The sequence below is a fragment of the Pelodiscus sinensis genome, chromosome 2 (genome assembly GCF_049634645.1).
Source record: "Pelodiscus sinensis isolate JC-2024 chromosome 2, ASM4963464v1, whole genome shotgun sequence".
In the NCBI taxonomy this organism is placed as follows: Eukaryota; Metazoa; Chordata; order Testudines; family Trionychidae; genus Pelodiscus; species Pelodiscus sinensis.
In genome coordinates this window covers 210,381,356-210,397,312 of record NC_134712.1, presented here as the reverse complement: position 1 = coordinate 210,397,312, position 15,957 = coordinate 210,381,356, and the positions used below count along the sequence as shown (strand labels likewise).

The 15,957-nt window shown below is 51.5% G+C and overlaps 1 protein-coding gene across 1 annotated transcript in view; it reads left to right on the top strand.

Annotated features, from left to right (window-relative positions):
* The first annotated feature begins 11,112 nt into the window (after positions 1-11,112).
* The window catches only part of SDHAF3 (succinate dehydrogenase complex assembly factor 3), a 75,057-nt gene continuing 70,212 nt past the window's right edge, over positions 11,113-15,957 (top strand). The window contains exon 1 of the mRNA XM_075922330.1: positions 11,113-11,656. Within this exon, the coding sequence (XP_075778445.1) occupies positions 11,474-11,656 (183 nt within the window). The 5' untranslated portion in view covers positions 11,113-11,473. The remainder of the gene's footprint in view (positions 11,657-15,957) is intronic.

Sequence of the window (15,957 nt, the reverse complement as noted above, 5' to 3'; positions counted from 1 at the left end):
CTATATATTTTAACTTTCAAAAGTAGATTGATATAGTCAGTGCTGTTTTGATCTCCATTTAGTTATATATTTACATTGAATACTGAAATAATATGATATAGAAGTAAAGATATTTTCATACCATATGGGCAGAGATCATCGTTAAAGTTGCCTAATCAGGTCCCTCCTGTTCCCCATCCAGAGCAAGAATGAATCTGGTTTCTGCCCATGTTGTTTTTTTCCTATTGCTATTACTACAGTGACACACCGGTAAAGCAAAGAGACGTGAAGCGAGGCTGTGACGTAGTGGGGGTACCTGGCTGGTTTCTATGCTGCTGGCTCTGGGGTAACCCCCACTGGCTGCCGTGGGTACCACGACCCAGCAAAACAGGATGAGTCACTATGCAAACGAGTATGGCCAGACACCCCCCATGGAGAGGAACAAAGGAAGGGGGAATGCTGCCCTGGCTGGGGGGCAGGGCTGGAAGAGGGTTAGTTAGTTCCTGTCTGGAAAGCAGGGGAGAAGGAGCTGGGGAGGGGGGCTGGGACTCCCCTATCTCAAGGGGAGCACTGAGGCCTCTTAGCCCTAGTTCCTGTAACCAGATTACATCTGTGCTATGCTGTATCCTGGAGGAGCAATAAACCACCCTCAATTCCACTGGCTGGTGGAGTCTGTTTGTGCCATTTCGGGGTGCAGGAGACGGGGGACCCCCAACGCGCCGTCACACTGGTGTCAGAAGTGGGATGCACTGCACCCCGTGGATGGAGCTTCCAGCGGTGAGCGACAAGGCGCAGTAGAAGCAAGAGCCCTGGAGCCAGGCGTGCTGGAGACAGAGCGAAGCGGTTCCTGGGAATCGTGGGGCGCTGCAGCACTAGACTGGTGAGTCTGCACCGAGGGGACCTGCGGGCAGATGGCCTACGCCCGACTCCTGAAGGCAGAGCTGGTGGGGCTGTGCAGAGAGAGGGGCTTGCCTGTGCGGAAAGCAGCCAAGGCCCAGCTGATTGCCCAGCTGGAAGAGAATGAACAGCCACAGGGCTAGGATCTTATCCCCAGGGGAGGCAGCCAGACCCCACCTGAGAGTGTGTCAGGCTCAGAGAGGGGGAGGAGCGCTGGAACCCACCGGAGAGATGAGACAGTGTCTCCCGGGAGGCCTGCAAACTGTAGCCCATCTAGGGCAGGGGACAGCCCAGCGGAGCTGCGGCGGCTGGAGATCCAGCTGCGGATCAAGGAATTGGAAGTAGAGGACCAAGAGAGAGACCGGCAGGACCGAGAGAAGGAGCGCCAAGATCGAGAAAGGGACCGCCAGGACCGAGAGAGGCAGCGACAGCATGAGCTGGCCATGGCAGAGCAGAGAACCGGCGGGGCACCGGCTGCGCCACGTGCGGATGGGCCCCAGGGTCCCAGGACTACCAGACTCTTGGAGAGGCTCGTGGTGGCCCAATTGAAGGACATGGGCGACATAGACGGGTTCCTCAGTGCCTTTGAGAGGGCCTGTGGACTGTAACGAGTTCCCCCAGCTGACTGGCTGCAGGAGCTCGTCCCCGCACTGAGCCAGGAGGCGGCCGGAGTGCTCAGTCAGCTGGAGGACCTACAGCCAGGGGATTACAACCGAGTCAAGGAGGCCCTGCTGCACAAGTTCGGGCTGACCCCCGAGATGTACAGGAAGAGGTTCCGGGGGGTACAGTAAGGGCCACGGGAGACCTATGTGGATCTGGCCTCCCGCCTGTCACAATACGGCCACAAGTGGGTGTCTGGAGTCGGAGCCCAGACCCCAGAGGAGCTGCTCAAGCTGGTCCTGATGGAGCAGTTCTATGAAGCATGCCCGCCCAAACTGAGGCTGTGGCTCAAGGACCGGAGACCAGAGAACCCCCAGGAGGCCGGGAGGCTGGCAGATGAGTTCACAGAGAGCCGGTCCGGGTGTGAACGGGAGTCCCGGAGAGAAAGGAAATCGCGCAGAGACCAATTCTTGGCTGAGCGACGGAGAGAGGCACCTCTGAGGCGAGCCCCAGGGACCAGGACCAGTCATCGATACCCCAGAAAACCAGCCAGGGCCCGGGCAGAGCCGACCCAAACGGGCCCACAGAACCTAACTTGCCATTGCTGTGGGCAACGAGGCCACAAGAGGGCTCAATGCACCAGGCGCACCTGGGACCTTCCAGGGTTAACTGGTTGGGGCGGGAGGAAGGGCAGGCTGCTCCAGAGGCAGGGGCTGGCCAGCAAACCTCTGCTCGGGGGGGGGGGGGGGAAAGATGCTCAGTGTACCTCCCCTGGGAGGTCTGATTCTCAGGAGGCGGATTTCTCTGTGTACCGGGTGGGGGCAGGACGGCCCCTGCGGAGCGAGTGCCTCATACCCCTGGAGGTGGATGGTAGGAAGGTGACGGGCTTCTGGGACATGGGGGCGGAGGTGACTCTGGCCCGATCCGACATAGTGGCCCCAGACCGGATACTACCCCACACGCAGCTGACCCTGAAGGGCATAGATGGGTCCCCGTTTAAGGTGCCTGTAGCCTGGGTGCATCTGAAATGGGGGGCGAAGGAAGGCCTCAAGGAAGTGGGGGTGCACCCGCACTTGCCCACTGAGGTGCTGATGGGGAATGACCTAGAGGAGTGGCCCCATGAATCCCAGCAGGCTCTAGTCACTACCCGGAGCCAGAGCCAGCGGGGGGCTGACAACATGGGTCCAGGGAAGGACTCCCGGCAGCGTCCTTAGGGTCCCATCCCAGTGGTCACGGGGTCCAGCCAGGCTGGGACTCCGGACCTAGGCAGAGGTGGGGGACAGGTCCCGATCCCTGCCTCAGCAGCTGAATTCCAGGCTGAGGTGCAGGCAGACCCCTCCTTGCAGAGGCTGAGGGACCAGGCTGGCCTCTGTGCAGCTCAGCCCCGGGGGAGAGGTGGCCAGGAGAGATTCCTGCGGGAGCGTGGACTCCTGTTCCGGGAATGGCTTCCCCTCAGGAAGGTGAGGGCATGGAGGGTCCAGCGGCAGCTGGTCGTCCCCCGAAAGTATCGCCTCAAGCTGCTGTATTTGGCCCACGACGTTCCCGTTGGGGGCCACCGGGGGATCCGGAGCACCCGGCTGAGGCTGCTCCAACACTTCTATTGGCCGGGAGTCTTTACAGCCGTGCAGCGGTACTGCCGGTCCTGTGACTCCTGCCAGAGGGGCGGGAAGGCCCAAGACAGGAGGAAAGCGGCTTGGGGGTCCCTACCCCAGATAGAGGACCCTCTGGGCTCGCTGAGAGAGTTATGGGAGGGGAAGGCCTCCCTGGATGGAGCGTCGGGCGTGGAAGCCGCCCTGGCTGTCCAGAGAAGGCTCGCTGGGCTCATGGCCCCAGCCCGAGAGACCCTGGCCAGAGATCAAGGCCAGCGGAAGGGTGGGTGTGACCCCCGAGGACAGGCCTGTGCCAGTCGCCCTGGAGCGGGGCAGTGAGTGGACAGAGGGAAGCCAGCTCATGTGGGGCCTCGCCACGGCCGGCCCGAGTCAAGGGGAGCACCCATGTCCCCAGGGCGGGTTCCCACGCAGAGGACCCGAACTTCCCTAGGTCACGAGCGGAGTGACCCTGCTCAGTTCGCTCTCGGAGAAACAGGATGAGTCACTATGCAAATGAATATGGCCAGACACCCCCCATGGAGAGGAACAAAGGAAGGGGGAATGCTGCCCTGGCTGGGGGGCAGGGCTGGAAGAGGGTTAGTTAGTTCCTGTCTGGAAAGCAGGGGAGAAGGAGCTGGGGAGGGGGGCTGGGACTCCCCTATCTCAAGGGGAGCACTGAAGCCTCTTAGCCCTAGTTCCTGTAACCAGATTACATCTGTGCTATGCTGTATCCTGGAGGAGCAATAAACCACCCTCAATTCCACTGGCTGGTGGAGTCTGTTTGTGCCATTTCGGGGTGCAGGAGACGGGGGACCCCCAACGCGCCGTCACAGAGGCATGTGCTGACTGCACACAACATTGACTCTGAGAGCCAAATACTCCTGCATCCAATCCAAGTGCTTCCATGGGTCACATTTAAAAAATTTTAGGGATGTCAAGAGCCGTTGGCAAAATCACTTTATCCTGAGAGACTGTCTTGGCTACAACAGTCTCGTGTCCCACTGAGATGAAGAAGGGCCAATCATGCAACCCTCTTAATAGCCTAGGTTGTCCGTTGCTGTGATAGATCCTAAAAGAGTTAAGTTCCTAAATACTTTTGAAGAGCCTTTCTTCCTAAAAATTGTAATGAAAACATTGCAACTCTTCCTCTTTTAAACATTGTTAATGTTTTATTGTACCTTTAAAGCAATTTTCATGAATTAAATTCTTGTTATTTCTTAATATCACCCCAGGATTTCTATGTAGACAAAACTATAATTTGCAAAACTGCAAAATCTCAGGCCCTGATTCAGGACAGCCCTTCTGCAAGCATATTCTCTCTCTGTGTGTTTTTCTGGCAAGGCAACAGAATGATATCCTAATGCTCTGAGGCTCTGTGGCTGCGGATGTGAAAGCGGTCGGAGTGGGTGAATGGGTGGTAGTGAGCATAGTGAGCAGCCTGCTAGTGAAATTAGACATCCCATAAAAGTAACTAATATTTTAAACCCATTATCTCCCAGAACCATGTCTATGAGTTAGCAACTTATTTCAAAAGAATATTTATTGAAATGAACAGAAATGTAATACATATCAGCAACATTGGAGGGTCACATTTTCTGGATTAAACCAGTTTTGGTACATTTCTAGCTTTAATACCTGCTAACCAGTTCTGTGTTGACCTTTTGTGTAGTGCAGCATACAACCAACCAGTTAGTTCTCCAGACTTGTGCATTTATTCTTTGTGAGGGCTAATAGCTGTTGTTATTTAAAAGAAAGAAAGAAAGCAGATAAATGATTGACTGTTTAGTGGAGCAGAACCGGGTGCCTACTGGGAAAAAAAAAAACCTGTGTTAGTTTCTCAGGCTTCTTATATAAGGAATGGAGAAAGATATGCACCTAAAAATGGAATTCTCAAAAATCAGCAAGTTAAGCAATGCACCAGTTAAATTGACCAGAGATGCCAAGAGAGGGGTGTACTAAGCTCTGTACTACTCGATGGCTGTGTCTACACTGCACCGTTTTTCCGGAAAAGGGATGCAGATTAGACCAGTCGGAATTGCAAATCCGCGGGGGATTTAAATATCCCCCGCGGCATTTGCATTTACATGGCTGCTGCTTTTTTCCGGCTTGGGGATAAGCTGGAGAAAAGCGCCAGTCTAGACGCGATTCTCCGGAAAATAAGCCCTTTTCAAGTAGGAATAAGAAATCCTCCGGAAAAGGGCTTATTTACACATACAAACCGCTAGTTCGAACTTAATTCGAACTAGCGGAGCGCTTAATTCGAATTAGGTAAACCTCATTCTACGAGGACTAACGCCTAGTTCGAATTAAGCAGTTCAAATTAAGGGCTGTGTAGCCACTTAATTTGAACTAGTGGGAGGCTAGCCCTCCCCAGCTTTCCCTGGTGGCCACTCTGGGCACCACCAGGGAAACTCATCTGTCCCCCTCCCGGCCCCGGAGCCCTTAAAGGGGCACGGTCTGGCTACGGTGCTCGTGCCAGGTGCAAGCCTGCCAGCACCCAGCCAGCAGACCCTGCACCTGGCATGGCACGAACCAGCTACCCACTGCCACCCAGCCCTCCGCCTCTTCCTGGGACCAGGCTGGCAGCTCCCGGGAGCCTGCCCGGGTCCGCAAGAGGCGGGCGCCCACCTGGTCTAGTGCGGAGATTGTGGACCTCATCCACAACGTCCGCAGTAGGCACAGGAAAGTGGCCGTCTAGGGCAGGAGAGCTGCCAGCCTGGCCACCCAGGATCAGGTTTGCATGAAAATCAAGGTGGTCCACTGAGACCTCCGACCCTGAGCCCTGAGCTTAGAATGGCCGTACTGGGTCAGACCAAAGGTCCATCTAGTCCAATAGCCTGTCTGCCGACAGCGGCCAACACTAGGTACTCTGGAGGGGATGGACCGAAACAATGACCAAGTCACTTGTCTCGTGCCATCCATCTCCAGCCTTCCACAAACAGAGGGCAGGGACACCATTTCTACCCCCTGGCTAATAGCACTCCATGGACCCAACCTCCACGACTTTATCTCACTTCTCTTTACATTCTGTTCTAGTTGTAGCCTTCACAGCCTCCTGCAGCAAGGAGTTCCACAGGTTGACTCTTTGCTTTGTGAAGAACTTTCTCTTATTAGTTTGAAGCCTGCTACCCATTCATTTCATTTGGTGTCCTATAGTCCTTCTGTTATGGGAACTAATGAAGAACTTTTCTTTATGCACCCTTTCCACACCACTCATGCTTTTATAGACCTCTATCATATCCCCCCTCAGTCTTCTCTTTTCTAAGCTGAAAAGTCCCAGTCTCTTTAGCTTCTCTTCATATGGGACCTGTTCCAAACCCCTGATCATTTTGGTTGCCCTCCCCTCTCCCACCCTCTCTCTTCTCCTCTCCCACCTCCTTTTCCCAGTCTCCCTGAGTTTTGTTCAGTAAAGAGAGTTTCTATTTTTGAACACACGTGTCCTTTATTTTGTACATCAGGAAGGGGGGCTAGGAAGGGGTTAGTGGAAGGAGGTGAGGGAGGAATGGGGTATGAGCCCCTGATGGGGAGGACTGGGGTGGCTCTGCGGGCTCCTCGGGGTGGAAGCTCTCCTGCTGCCCCCCGATTGACTCCCCTCCCTGGATGGCAGCCTGCGGCAAGTGCAGCTGGGCTGATGGCCGAGTGCTGTGATGTGCCGAGCGTGGGCACTCAGGGCACTCCAAGCCAGGACTGCTTTGCTGTCCCTCATCGAGTTAGACAAGCAAGCGGGGAACCCCTGAGAACTGTCTGTCCGGGGTGGGGGGTGGGGGTTGGGTCCCTTTAAGCACAGCCCTCGGCTAGCCTGAGACATTCCTGAGTCCTAACCTGATGCCCTGCCGGCACTGCTTCCGGCCATCCTTAACCCTGGTTCAGGGTCCACTCAATGTGGACATGCTAGTTCGAATTAGCAAAATGCTAATTCGAACTAGTTTTAAGGTCTAGATGCACTGGTTCGAATTAGCTTAGTTCGAATTAACTAATTCGAATTAAGTTAGTTCGAATTAGTGCTGTAGTGTAGACGTACCCCTAGAGAGTTTCTTTTGGTGAGGGAGTGGACCTCCCAAGTAACTTTTAGACCAGTAGTTAGGGAACTCACCTAGGAAGCTGAAGACTTCCACTTCAAGTCTCCTGCCCACCAAATGAGAAGAAGGACTTGAAACAGGGCTCAGCCGCTTCTAAGGGGAGTTGCCTTCATCATTAGGCTATGGAATATTCTGATGTAGGTCCCTATCAATCTCTCCTGTTAAAGTTCTACTTTGGAAAACTAGATAAATGTTACTGAACCACAAAGACAGTGAGAATGATGCTCTAGCCTGGTGGATAGAGTAGGGCACTCCCTGTGGAAGTGGGAGACTGAGAATCCAGTCTGACATTCTAATTATTTATCCAAAGGAGAACAGCTTCAGCAGGAGAGCGTGTGGGAGGCCTACATCAAAAAATCCCATAGCGCAATGGCGAAGGTAGTCACTCAGGGGTTAGCAGATTCCTGTTCCAATTCCTTTTTCCCATCAGGTAGAAAGGGGACTTAAAAATGGGTGGTCCTTCACATTGTGGTTGAGCACAATAACCACTGCATTAAAAATTAGGAGGGAACTCTCTCCTCTCCCCCCTCAGGCTGTTTTGCACCATGTTGGGTGGCCTCTGAGAACACTTGGCCCTGCATTATGAGTTAGGCAAACATCCCCCCTCCCATTCATAAACTGTACTGTAGCTTAGACCCCATGGGTGCAGACATGTAGGCATCTAGGGAACTTTTACTGTGAAAGCTTAAGTGCCAACTGTATTTAGACAGCAACAGGGTTAAGCAGCAGACAGGCGGGTGTTTTGTGAATACCAGTGGCACCTAAATCTGGATGAGCTTAAGTAGCTTTGTGGAAATAAGTCCTATGTGCCCACATGCAGAATTCTAAATTTCCAAAGTCCTGTCTTTTTTGCTAACAGTCATTTTTATGTATTTGGAAATTAATGAATATTTTCTAAATTTCTGTTCTACATAATTTCTCCCACAGTTCATAATTTAGATAATTATGCTGTCTAAGTTATACAGACTTCCCATATAGAAAACAACATTGGTTAGTATGGCCAGGTAACTGAGACCAAGCAGCTATACATATACAAAGAGGGGATTTAATGTATGGTGGTGACATTACCATGTAACACAATATTGTATTATGTTAGTTAAATTCAACTTCATGTTTTGAAATTATTTGGCTATTTTCATTGTTACTAATTAATTTGGTGGGTACAGCTGAAACACATGAATGTTGCTATTTGAAACCTTCACCCCCCCACCCCCAACCACATACAAACACATTTACCTCTTCCTTCCTTGATGGGCCACACACAACTCTACCTCTCCACAGAGAAAATTTTTATGAAGCATTTTCATCTCAGCCTTGCAAGAAATGTCACTTATTTGCTTGCCTGGGGAAAGCCCTCTTTGGACAGGCAAATAAAATATTATTTTGTAAGAATGGAGGAACACAGCACCATAGATACAGCAGACCACTGTTTGGTAGTGATCTGGGAAGAAGGTTATTACTTTATTTTATAGTACCCACTAGGCACTTCATAGAAAATGTATTAAAAAGACAGGTTCAATTTTTGAAGAGCTGAGGATCTGTATGATACATTTATCAGGAGAGAGGATATCACACACATGCTAGAGAAACATGTCTCAGGAAAAAAAGTATAGCTTTCAACTCAAGTTAAGCTAAACCGTGTTCAAATCCTAGGCTCTCTTCACTGAAAAAAAGTGTGTTTTTTACATATAGTTAATAAGGTTAAGATTTTGTCAGAGTCAATTTTAGTAAAAACCACAGACAAGTCACAGGCTTCTGTGAAATTTTCGCTTATTGCCCACCATCAGTCCCTGACTTTTCCTAAAAATAACAAAGTGGGGAGATGTGGGGGGCTGATTGCTGGGAGAACTGACAGCTCCAGTCCCCGCTTTGCAGTAGCCATGGGAGCTGAAGCAAAGTAGTCAAGGAGGTTCTAGATGGCATCCTTAGTTATCATATACAGTAAAACTCCCATGGTCCGGCATCTGATGGTCTGGCACCATCAGGAACCCGGAAGTGCTCCCGGCAGCCAGACCATTGGAGCTGCTCTGCCCTCAGCTTCCCCGATTCAGCCGCTGCTAAAACTGACCAGCGGCTGAATCGAGGAAGCTGGGGGCAGAGCAGCTGGGGTGCTGCCGGGTAGGTCCCTAGCGCTGCCCCTCAGAGCTGCGGGACTAACCCGGCAGCACCCCAGCTGTCCCCGATTCAGCCGCTGCTGAAACTGACCAGCAGCTGACTCCAGGGAGCCGGAGGCAGAGCTGCTCTGCCCCGGCTTCCTGGAATCAGCCCCTGGTCAGTTTCAGCAGCAGCTGACTTGGAGATGCCTGGGGCAGAGCAGCTGGGGTGCTGCCGGGTTGGTCCAGTAGCGCTGCTCCTCGGTGCTGTGGGACCAACCCGACAGCCTCCCAGATGCTCTGCCCCAGGTGTCCTGATTCAGCCGCTGCTGAAACTGACCAGCAGCTGACTCCAGGAAGCCCGGGCAGAGCAGCTCTGCCTCGGGCTTCCTGGAGTCAGCCGCTGATCAGTATCAGCAGCAGCTGACTTGGGGACACCTGGGGCAGAGCAGCTGGGGTGCTGCCGGGTTGGTCTGGTCCAGTAGCGCCGAGGAGCGGTGCTGTGGGACCAACCCGGCAGCACCCCAGCTGGTCTGCCCAGATGTCCCCAAGAGCAGCTAGGGTGCTTCCGGGTTGGTCTCGCTGCGCCAGGGTTGGTGCTACCGGACCAACCCGGCAGCACTCCAGCTGCTCTGTTGCAGGCGTCCCTGATTCAGCCGCTGCTGAAACTGACCAGCAGCAGCTGAATCAGGGACGCCTGGGGCAGAGCCGGACTATCGGAAGGGGGGGCTATGAGGGATCTGGGGTGGCATTTCCCCACCCCACCCCAGACACCTCATAGTCCCCCCCCCCCGTCCAATAGTCCGGCATATCTGATAATCCGGCACCCCCTGGGTCCTAAAGGTGCCTGATTATAGGAAGTTTACTGTATCTGTTTTAACCTTTGTGGTTAGTTGGCCCTAACCTAACGTCACTCTCATCTAGCTGAACCAATAACAGGTTAAAACTACAAAGATATATCTACACTGGCGGCTTCTTGTGCAAGAACAGTTGTTCTTGCTCAAAAACGTACTGGGTGTCTACACTGCACACGCATTCTTGCGCAAGTAAATTTACAGTCTGGCATCAGAAAACAGGCCTTCTTCTGGAAGAGTTATTCCTCTCTCCATGAGGAATAAGCCCTCTTGCGCAAGAGCTCTTGCGCAAGAGGGCAGTGTAGACAGGCAACATGAATTTCTTGCGCAAGAAACCCCTATGGCTAAAATGGCCATCAGAGCTTTCTTGCACAAGAGAGCATTCACACTGCCATAAATGCTCTTGCGCAAAAGTACATACCAGTGCAGATGTGCTCTGTTGGAAGATATTTTGTGCAAGAACACTTCCGCAAAATAGTTCTTGTGCAAGAAGCTGCCAGTGTAGACGTAGCCCTCAACTGTCTACAGGTAAAATATACCGCACACGCCTTCGGGCAGGGTGGAGCACAGTGCATTACATGGGTATAAATAGCAGTGCACGGGGTGAGGCACAGCTTAAGTGGGAAGAATAAGGACAGAAGTCTGCACCCCATTGGCCAAACAATGCCTTCCCAGAGTCTTATGGTCTCCTTGGCGCTTAGTGCAGGGAAAAGTCGGCGGGGAGAATTGAAGGGGGGGTGGTAGCAGGAAAAGACTCCTGCAAGGGGAGCTGCCAGCCTTTCACCAGGGTGTAGCTATGCTCCGTAATACTGACACAGCTCGTTTTTCACTGCAGTGAGTAGCAACACCCCGCACTCCCTGCCAGGATCGTGGAGCAGAGCCGTAGCTTGGGGGGTTACAGGCTCCATTTCCCCCAGGGAAGAGCAGCATGACACAAAGCCCGGAGGAGGAAAGGCCTGTTTGCTGCAGGCGGGGATCCGAGGGCGGCTCCTGGACCAGCAAGCTGGGAAAGGGGCTGCGGGTGGATTCATACTTATGTGACTCCCGAGGCGCGGCCCCCCGAGGAAGTGGCGGCGGCCCCAGCTAGGGAGTCTCCATGCGGGGCAGCAGGCGCCGCGGCCGGTTGCAGCCCCTGAACTGGGCCAGACCGGCTTGCGGCTGATCCGCCCCGCGGCCTGGCGGCACCTAGGGCAGGCGGGACAAGCCGGCTGGGAGGAGCCTGCCGCGCCGCGTCCCGCCCCCGGTGCCACCGCCTCAAACCGCCGGCGTGCGAGCGCCTCTGCGCTGCCCACCCGCGGGAGTGTCTCGGGGGCCTGCCCCAGCGCCGCTCCGCTTGCAGCCAGCAGGGACCGGCGGGCAGCGCAGCCTGCTGAGGTCCGGCCATGCCGGGCCCGCTAGCCCCGCACGTGGCCCGCGTGCGGACTCTGTATCGGCGGATCCTGCAGCTGCACCGGGCGCTGCCGCTGGAGCTGAAGGCGCTGGGCGATGCGTACGTGAAGCAGGAGTTCCGGAGGCACCGAGCGGTCGGGCCAGCTGATGCCCAGCGCTTCCTGCGGGAATGGGAGGCAAGTGCCATAAGACCGGGGCTGCAGGTCGTCTGGCTCCTCCGCACCTGGGTGTTCCTTAGGCCAGGCCCGCCTCACTTGCAGCTCTCCGCTCCTAGCCCGGGGCTCAAGCTGGGGCTTAGGAGTCAGGAGATTTGGGCTCTACTCTGCAGTCCCTTCACCCCGACCTTGTTTTTCATTAGCTGTCCAAGTAATCAGTTGAGTCCTGGGCCCAGTGGTCCCTCCCACAGGGTGTGCCTGCCCGCCTCAGGATTTCAAATAGTGCTCTGACCTGGTCTGGGCAAGTCTCTAGGCTCGTGGTGTCCAACAAGTTTTGAAGCAGCAGCCACTATAGTTTTCTCTGCCTTAGTCCTTGCCTGCATAAGTATGGGAACTCTGTGATGATTTGACACTCCTGTATAGCACCCCCACACCTGCAGATTAAAACACGTGCTAGGTACCTGCAATATATTATTTTTGTATGCTAACCTCCAGCAATCTCAGCACAAGATTAGGGGATACCTATAATAACAGGCTTCTCTCTGTGCAGGATTTTCACTGTAGAACTCTCGTAGCTCTTCAGGGTTTTGGCTGGTGTGGGGGGAGTAGTAGCAGGCCCCCTACTAACTGTCATGTTCCTCCCCTCTGCCCAGTGTTTCATTCAGTTTCCATTTCACAATGGTTGGTAAAGTTGCCGCCCTAGGGGGCTGCCTCACTGGCAATTTCTACTGCTGTCTGGGCAGATGTTCCCTTGCATCTATAGCCCTTCCAAATGTGGGGCTGTGCTCTAAATATTTTAGGTTTTGTCCTGGGCACTTTGGCACTCCGGTGTGGCAGTACATTGTCTGTGTTTCCTAGTGTTTTGGCAGACTGTTTTGGTTTTATTTCCCTTGAGAGTTCAGCTCCTGCTTTAGTCTGTCAGTGCCACTAGTTTTGACATTTGGGGATTTTGAAACCTATCTTGTCTCTGCATCTGTGCTTGTTAGTGCCATCATTTGGCATCATCTTTGTTCTCAGTGCACCAATGCCTGAGGTTGTGAAGCACTGCCACTGCAAGATTTATTTGGTGGTCTTTGGGCTGTTCAGTATAGTCATTTGTTCTGCTGCCCTTCTGCCAAATTTGTTTGTTTGCCATATAGGTGCTTGTTTCTTTCTGTCAGTCCAGTGTTTCCCTTGACACACTGGTACCCTTTTTCTTTTCTGTTTGTCTATCTGTCTTTCCTTGTATGGCATCCAGACAGAAGAGTGCTCTGCAGGGTAAACCCTGACTAATACCTTGCTACCCCTTATTTTCAATGCCAGGGCTGTGCCTGTTGGTGAAGCCATGGTCTTCTCAGCAAGCCCAGTGGGGTGACTTCTCCACCACATGCCAACATCAGCTGAGAGCTTTGTTCAGTATTGGCAAGCATTTGGGCACACTGGGGTACATCAGTGCTTGAAGTTGGTGATATGGTGCTGTGGTTCATTATATGGAGCTGAGCCTCTGCAGAAGAGGCCAAGGCAGGAAGCACCGAGAGCAAGATCTGATAGCTTCTCAAAGCCCGACTCCTGTTAACTTAAGTATGCAGGCCTCTGGATCTCCTTATGCATTTATGAGCAAAATGGGCATGGGGCAGTTTCCTTAAATCAGTATATGTAAATGGTCTGTTACAATTATTCATAGTCCTTTGCAGTTCTGCCACAAAATCCACAGTAAGTTTGAGGCATTCCTTTGATCCTGCATTGGCAGAGGTGGGATCTCTTGATGATGCAGTTGGAGGGTGCGTGTGTTTTTTAAGGCCAACACTGATGTTCATGCACCAAGAGTATGTGTTCTCCAGGTAGGAACTCTTTCTTGTCAATGATGATCAGTCACTTCTTATGCTGAGGATTCCTCAAGACAGATACAATGCTCTAGAATCTCTTCATCACCGCTTATTTGCACAGCTGAAACTGTCTGAGGGTAGACTGAGTCCTCTAGACTTAGATGAGCTAGAGGACTAATTTTATGCCTAATAATATCAAGAGTAGAGGAACACGTCAGTGTATGTACAGGGGAGAAGCCTGACTTTCTCCATTTCTTACAGCAGATGACTAAACAAACATGTTTAATTTGAGACTGGTCCAAAATTTTGCAAATGCCACAATTGAGGTACAGAGGCTGGGTTGATCTTGCCTCCTGTTTTGACCCAGCATCTGAAGGTGTGGCAGATCCCTCATGCAACTGACCAAGTCAGGAAGGCAGCCAAAGAAAAAGTATTTTCTGTGTGAAGATTATCCTAACTGTCAAGATGTCTAGAGTGACTTGAACATGAGTACCAACCCCAAGGCGCATTACTTAAGAACCAGTGCACAAACAATTGGTCATGTGTTCTATACTTAGATTTCACCAACCAGTTGCGAGGTATAAGCTTCCTGGCTGTGTGAGAGTCACAGACAGACCCCTTGGGTATCCTGAATTTCTGTCTTTTCATTGTGCTAAATGGTACGTTGCATCAAGAGACACTGGAATATTTAAGTTATTTGTAGTCTCAAAGGACCAGTCACTTATCCCAGGTCAGTTGCTCCTTAGGCAAAGACCACACTTGTAGCCAATCCTAAAATATTTAGAGGTTGTTAAATAGTAAAAGAAACTGTTATTTACAAGGCTAATGGAGGTAAACATAATACACAAATAAGTTACAATTTTAAGTTTGAAAGGATAATAGAAGATTCTCTAATAAGCAAGCTCTGTATGTGCTTTAGGGCTAATCTAGGTTAAATAGCAAGAAATACTTTGTTTATGCTGAGATACCTTGTCTCCAGGGTCTAAGCAGCAATGTGAAACAATTCCTTATTGTTACAGGTTTTTATCCTCCCCCACTGTGCCCTCTGAGGCCACGTCTGTACTTACAGGTGGATCGGTGCTGTGGAGACCGATCTTCTGCCGTTTGATTTAACAGGCCTAGTAAGGACCCATTAAATCAAACACTGAGGGCACTCGCTTTGGTACCGGTACTCCTACTCCTTACGAAGAGGAAGGGAAGCTGACGGAAGCATTTCTTTTGTCAACCTCCTGCTGTGGGGACAGCACCAAAGTTTGAATCAACATACGTTGACTCAGGCAATGCAATTAATGTAACTGGAGTTGCTTATCTGGATCCAAACTTATTCCCTGGTGTAGACCTGGCCTTTGCTGCAAAATCATCTGATGGGAGGAATTCATTTTCATGACTCATTTTTATGGGAGTAAGAGAACAATCAACATAGTCTCTTGTCATCTTTAAGATTCCATAATAGTTTGGTGTTGAAGGGACTCCACTTTTGGGCAAAACAACACTTTTTTTTTATTAGAGACCAGCATTTCACACTAATTAATGTGTCTCTCCTTTCTAGTGATTTACACAGTTACCAAGGCCTACAGTACAAACACACAAATGTTATAATATGGGATACAGACGTTATAAGTGAGATCAGAGCATGCAGCAACTCACAAGTGTTCAGTAAAATCCAACACATCCTTATAATTCTAATACACAGGGAGGTGAACTGGACTGATTCCAGTTATGTATTTGTCAGTGTTCAGTTGACACATGGGGATCTTGCCATGAGCTGGTAGCTGGTCTCTAAGCATCACACTGGCTACATCTCTCATTCTTCTTATAAGAGTTTTGTGGAGTCAGCCCTGGCTAGAGAAGAGACCTTTTGTATTGCTCCTGAGTTTATTTGGAGGAAGACTTTACAAGATCACAATACCATCTCAGATTGAGTCAATCAGTGATGTATTCTTACTGGTGATAGGAGATGATGGAGTGGTGGATTAGGTGCTCATCTAGAGGGGGACAGCAAGGTGGATATCTTTGCCTTTCACTGGAAGAAAAAGCTACTGGTCTTCTGTTCATGATATCAAGAAGAGACCATCATAGCTCAGGATATTTTCTTCACCAACTGTACTTTTCGAGTCTATCTCTAGTAGTAAAGGACATGTCAAAGCTTATGAGACAGAAAGGCTTAATGATTCTAATAGTCCTATATTGGTCCCATCAAGTTCAGAATCTGGCCTTCAACCACAATTTTGTTTTAAATCACTCTCCTTTGTACAGTCTATAATTTGCATACATTTTGAGTTCTGCAACAGATGCTTCTGCTGCCAGATGGGAGCTGCCCCAGGATCGGGGTTGGAAACAGGATGCTGTGGCCAGATGGGGGCTGGACTCCAATTGGGCAGGGTGTCTTGCCTGGAGAGAGGGGCCAGGAACAGGCTTGGGAGCAGGGTGTTTTTGACAGAGGGGAGAGTACAGGAGCAGGCTTGGGAGCAGGGTGTTTGGCCAGAGGGGAGAGGACAGGAGCAGGCTGGGGCAGGG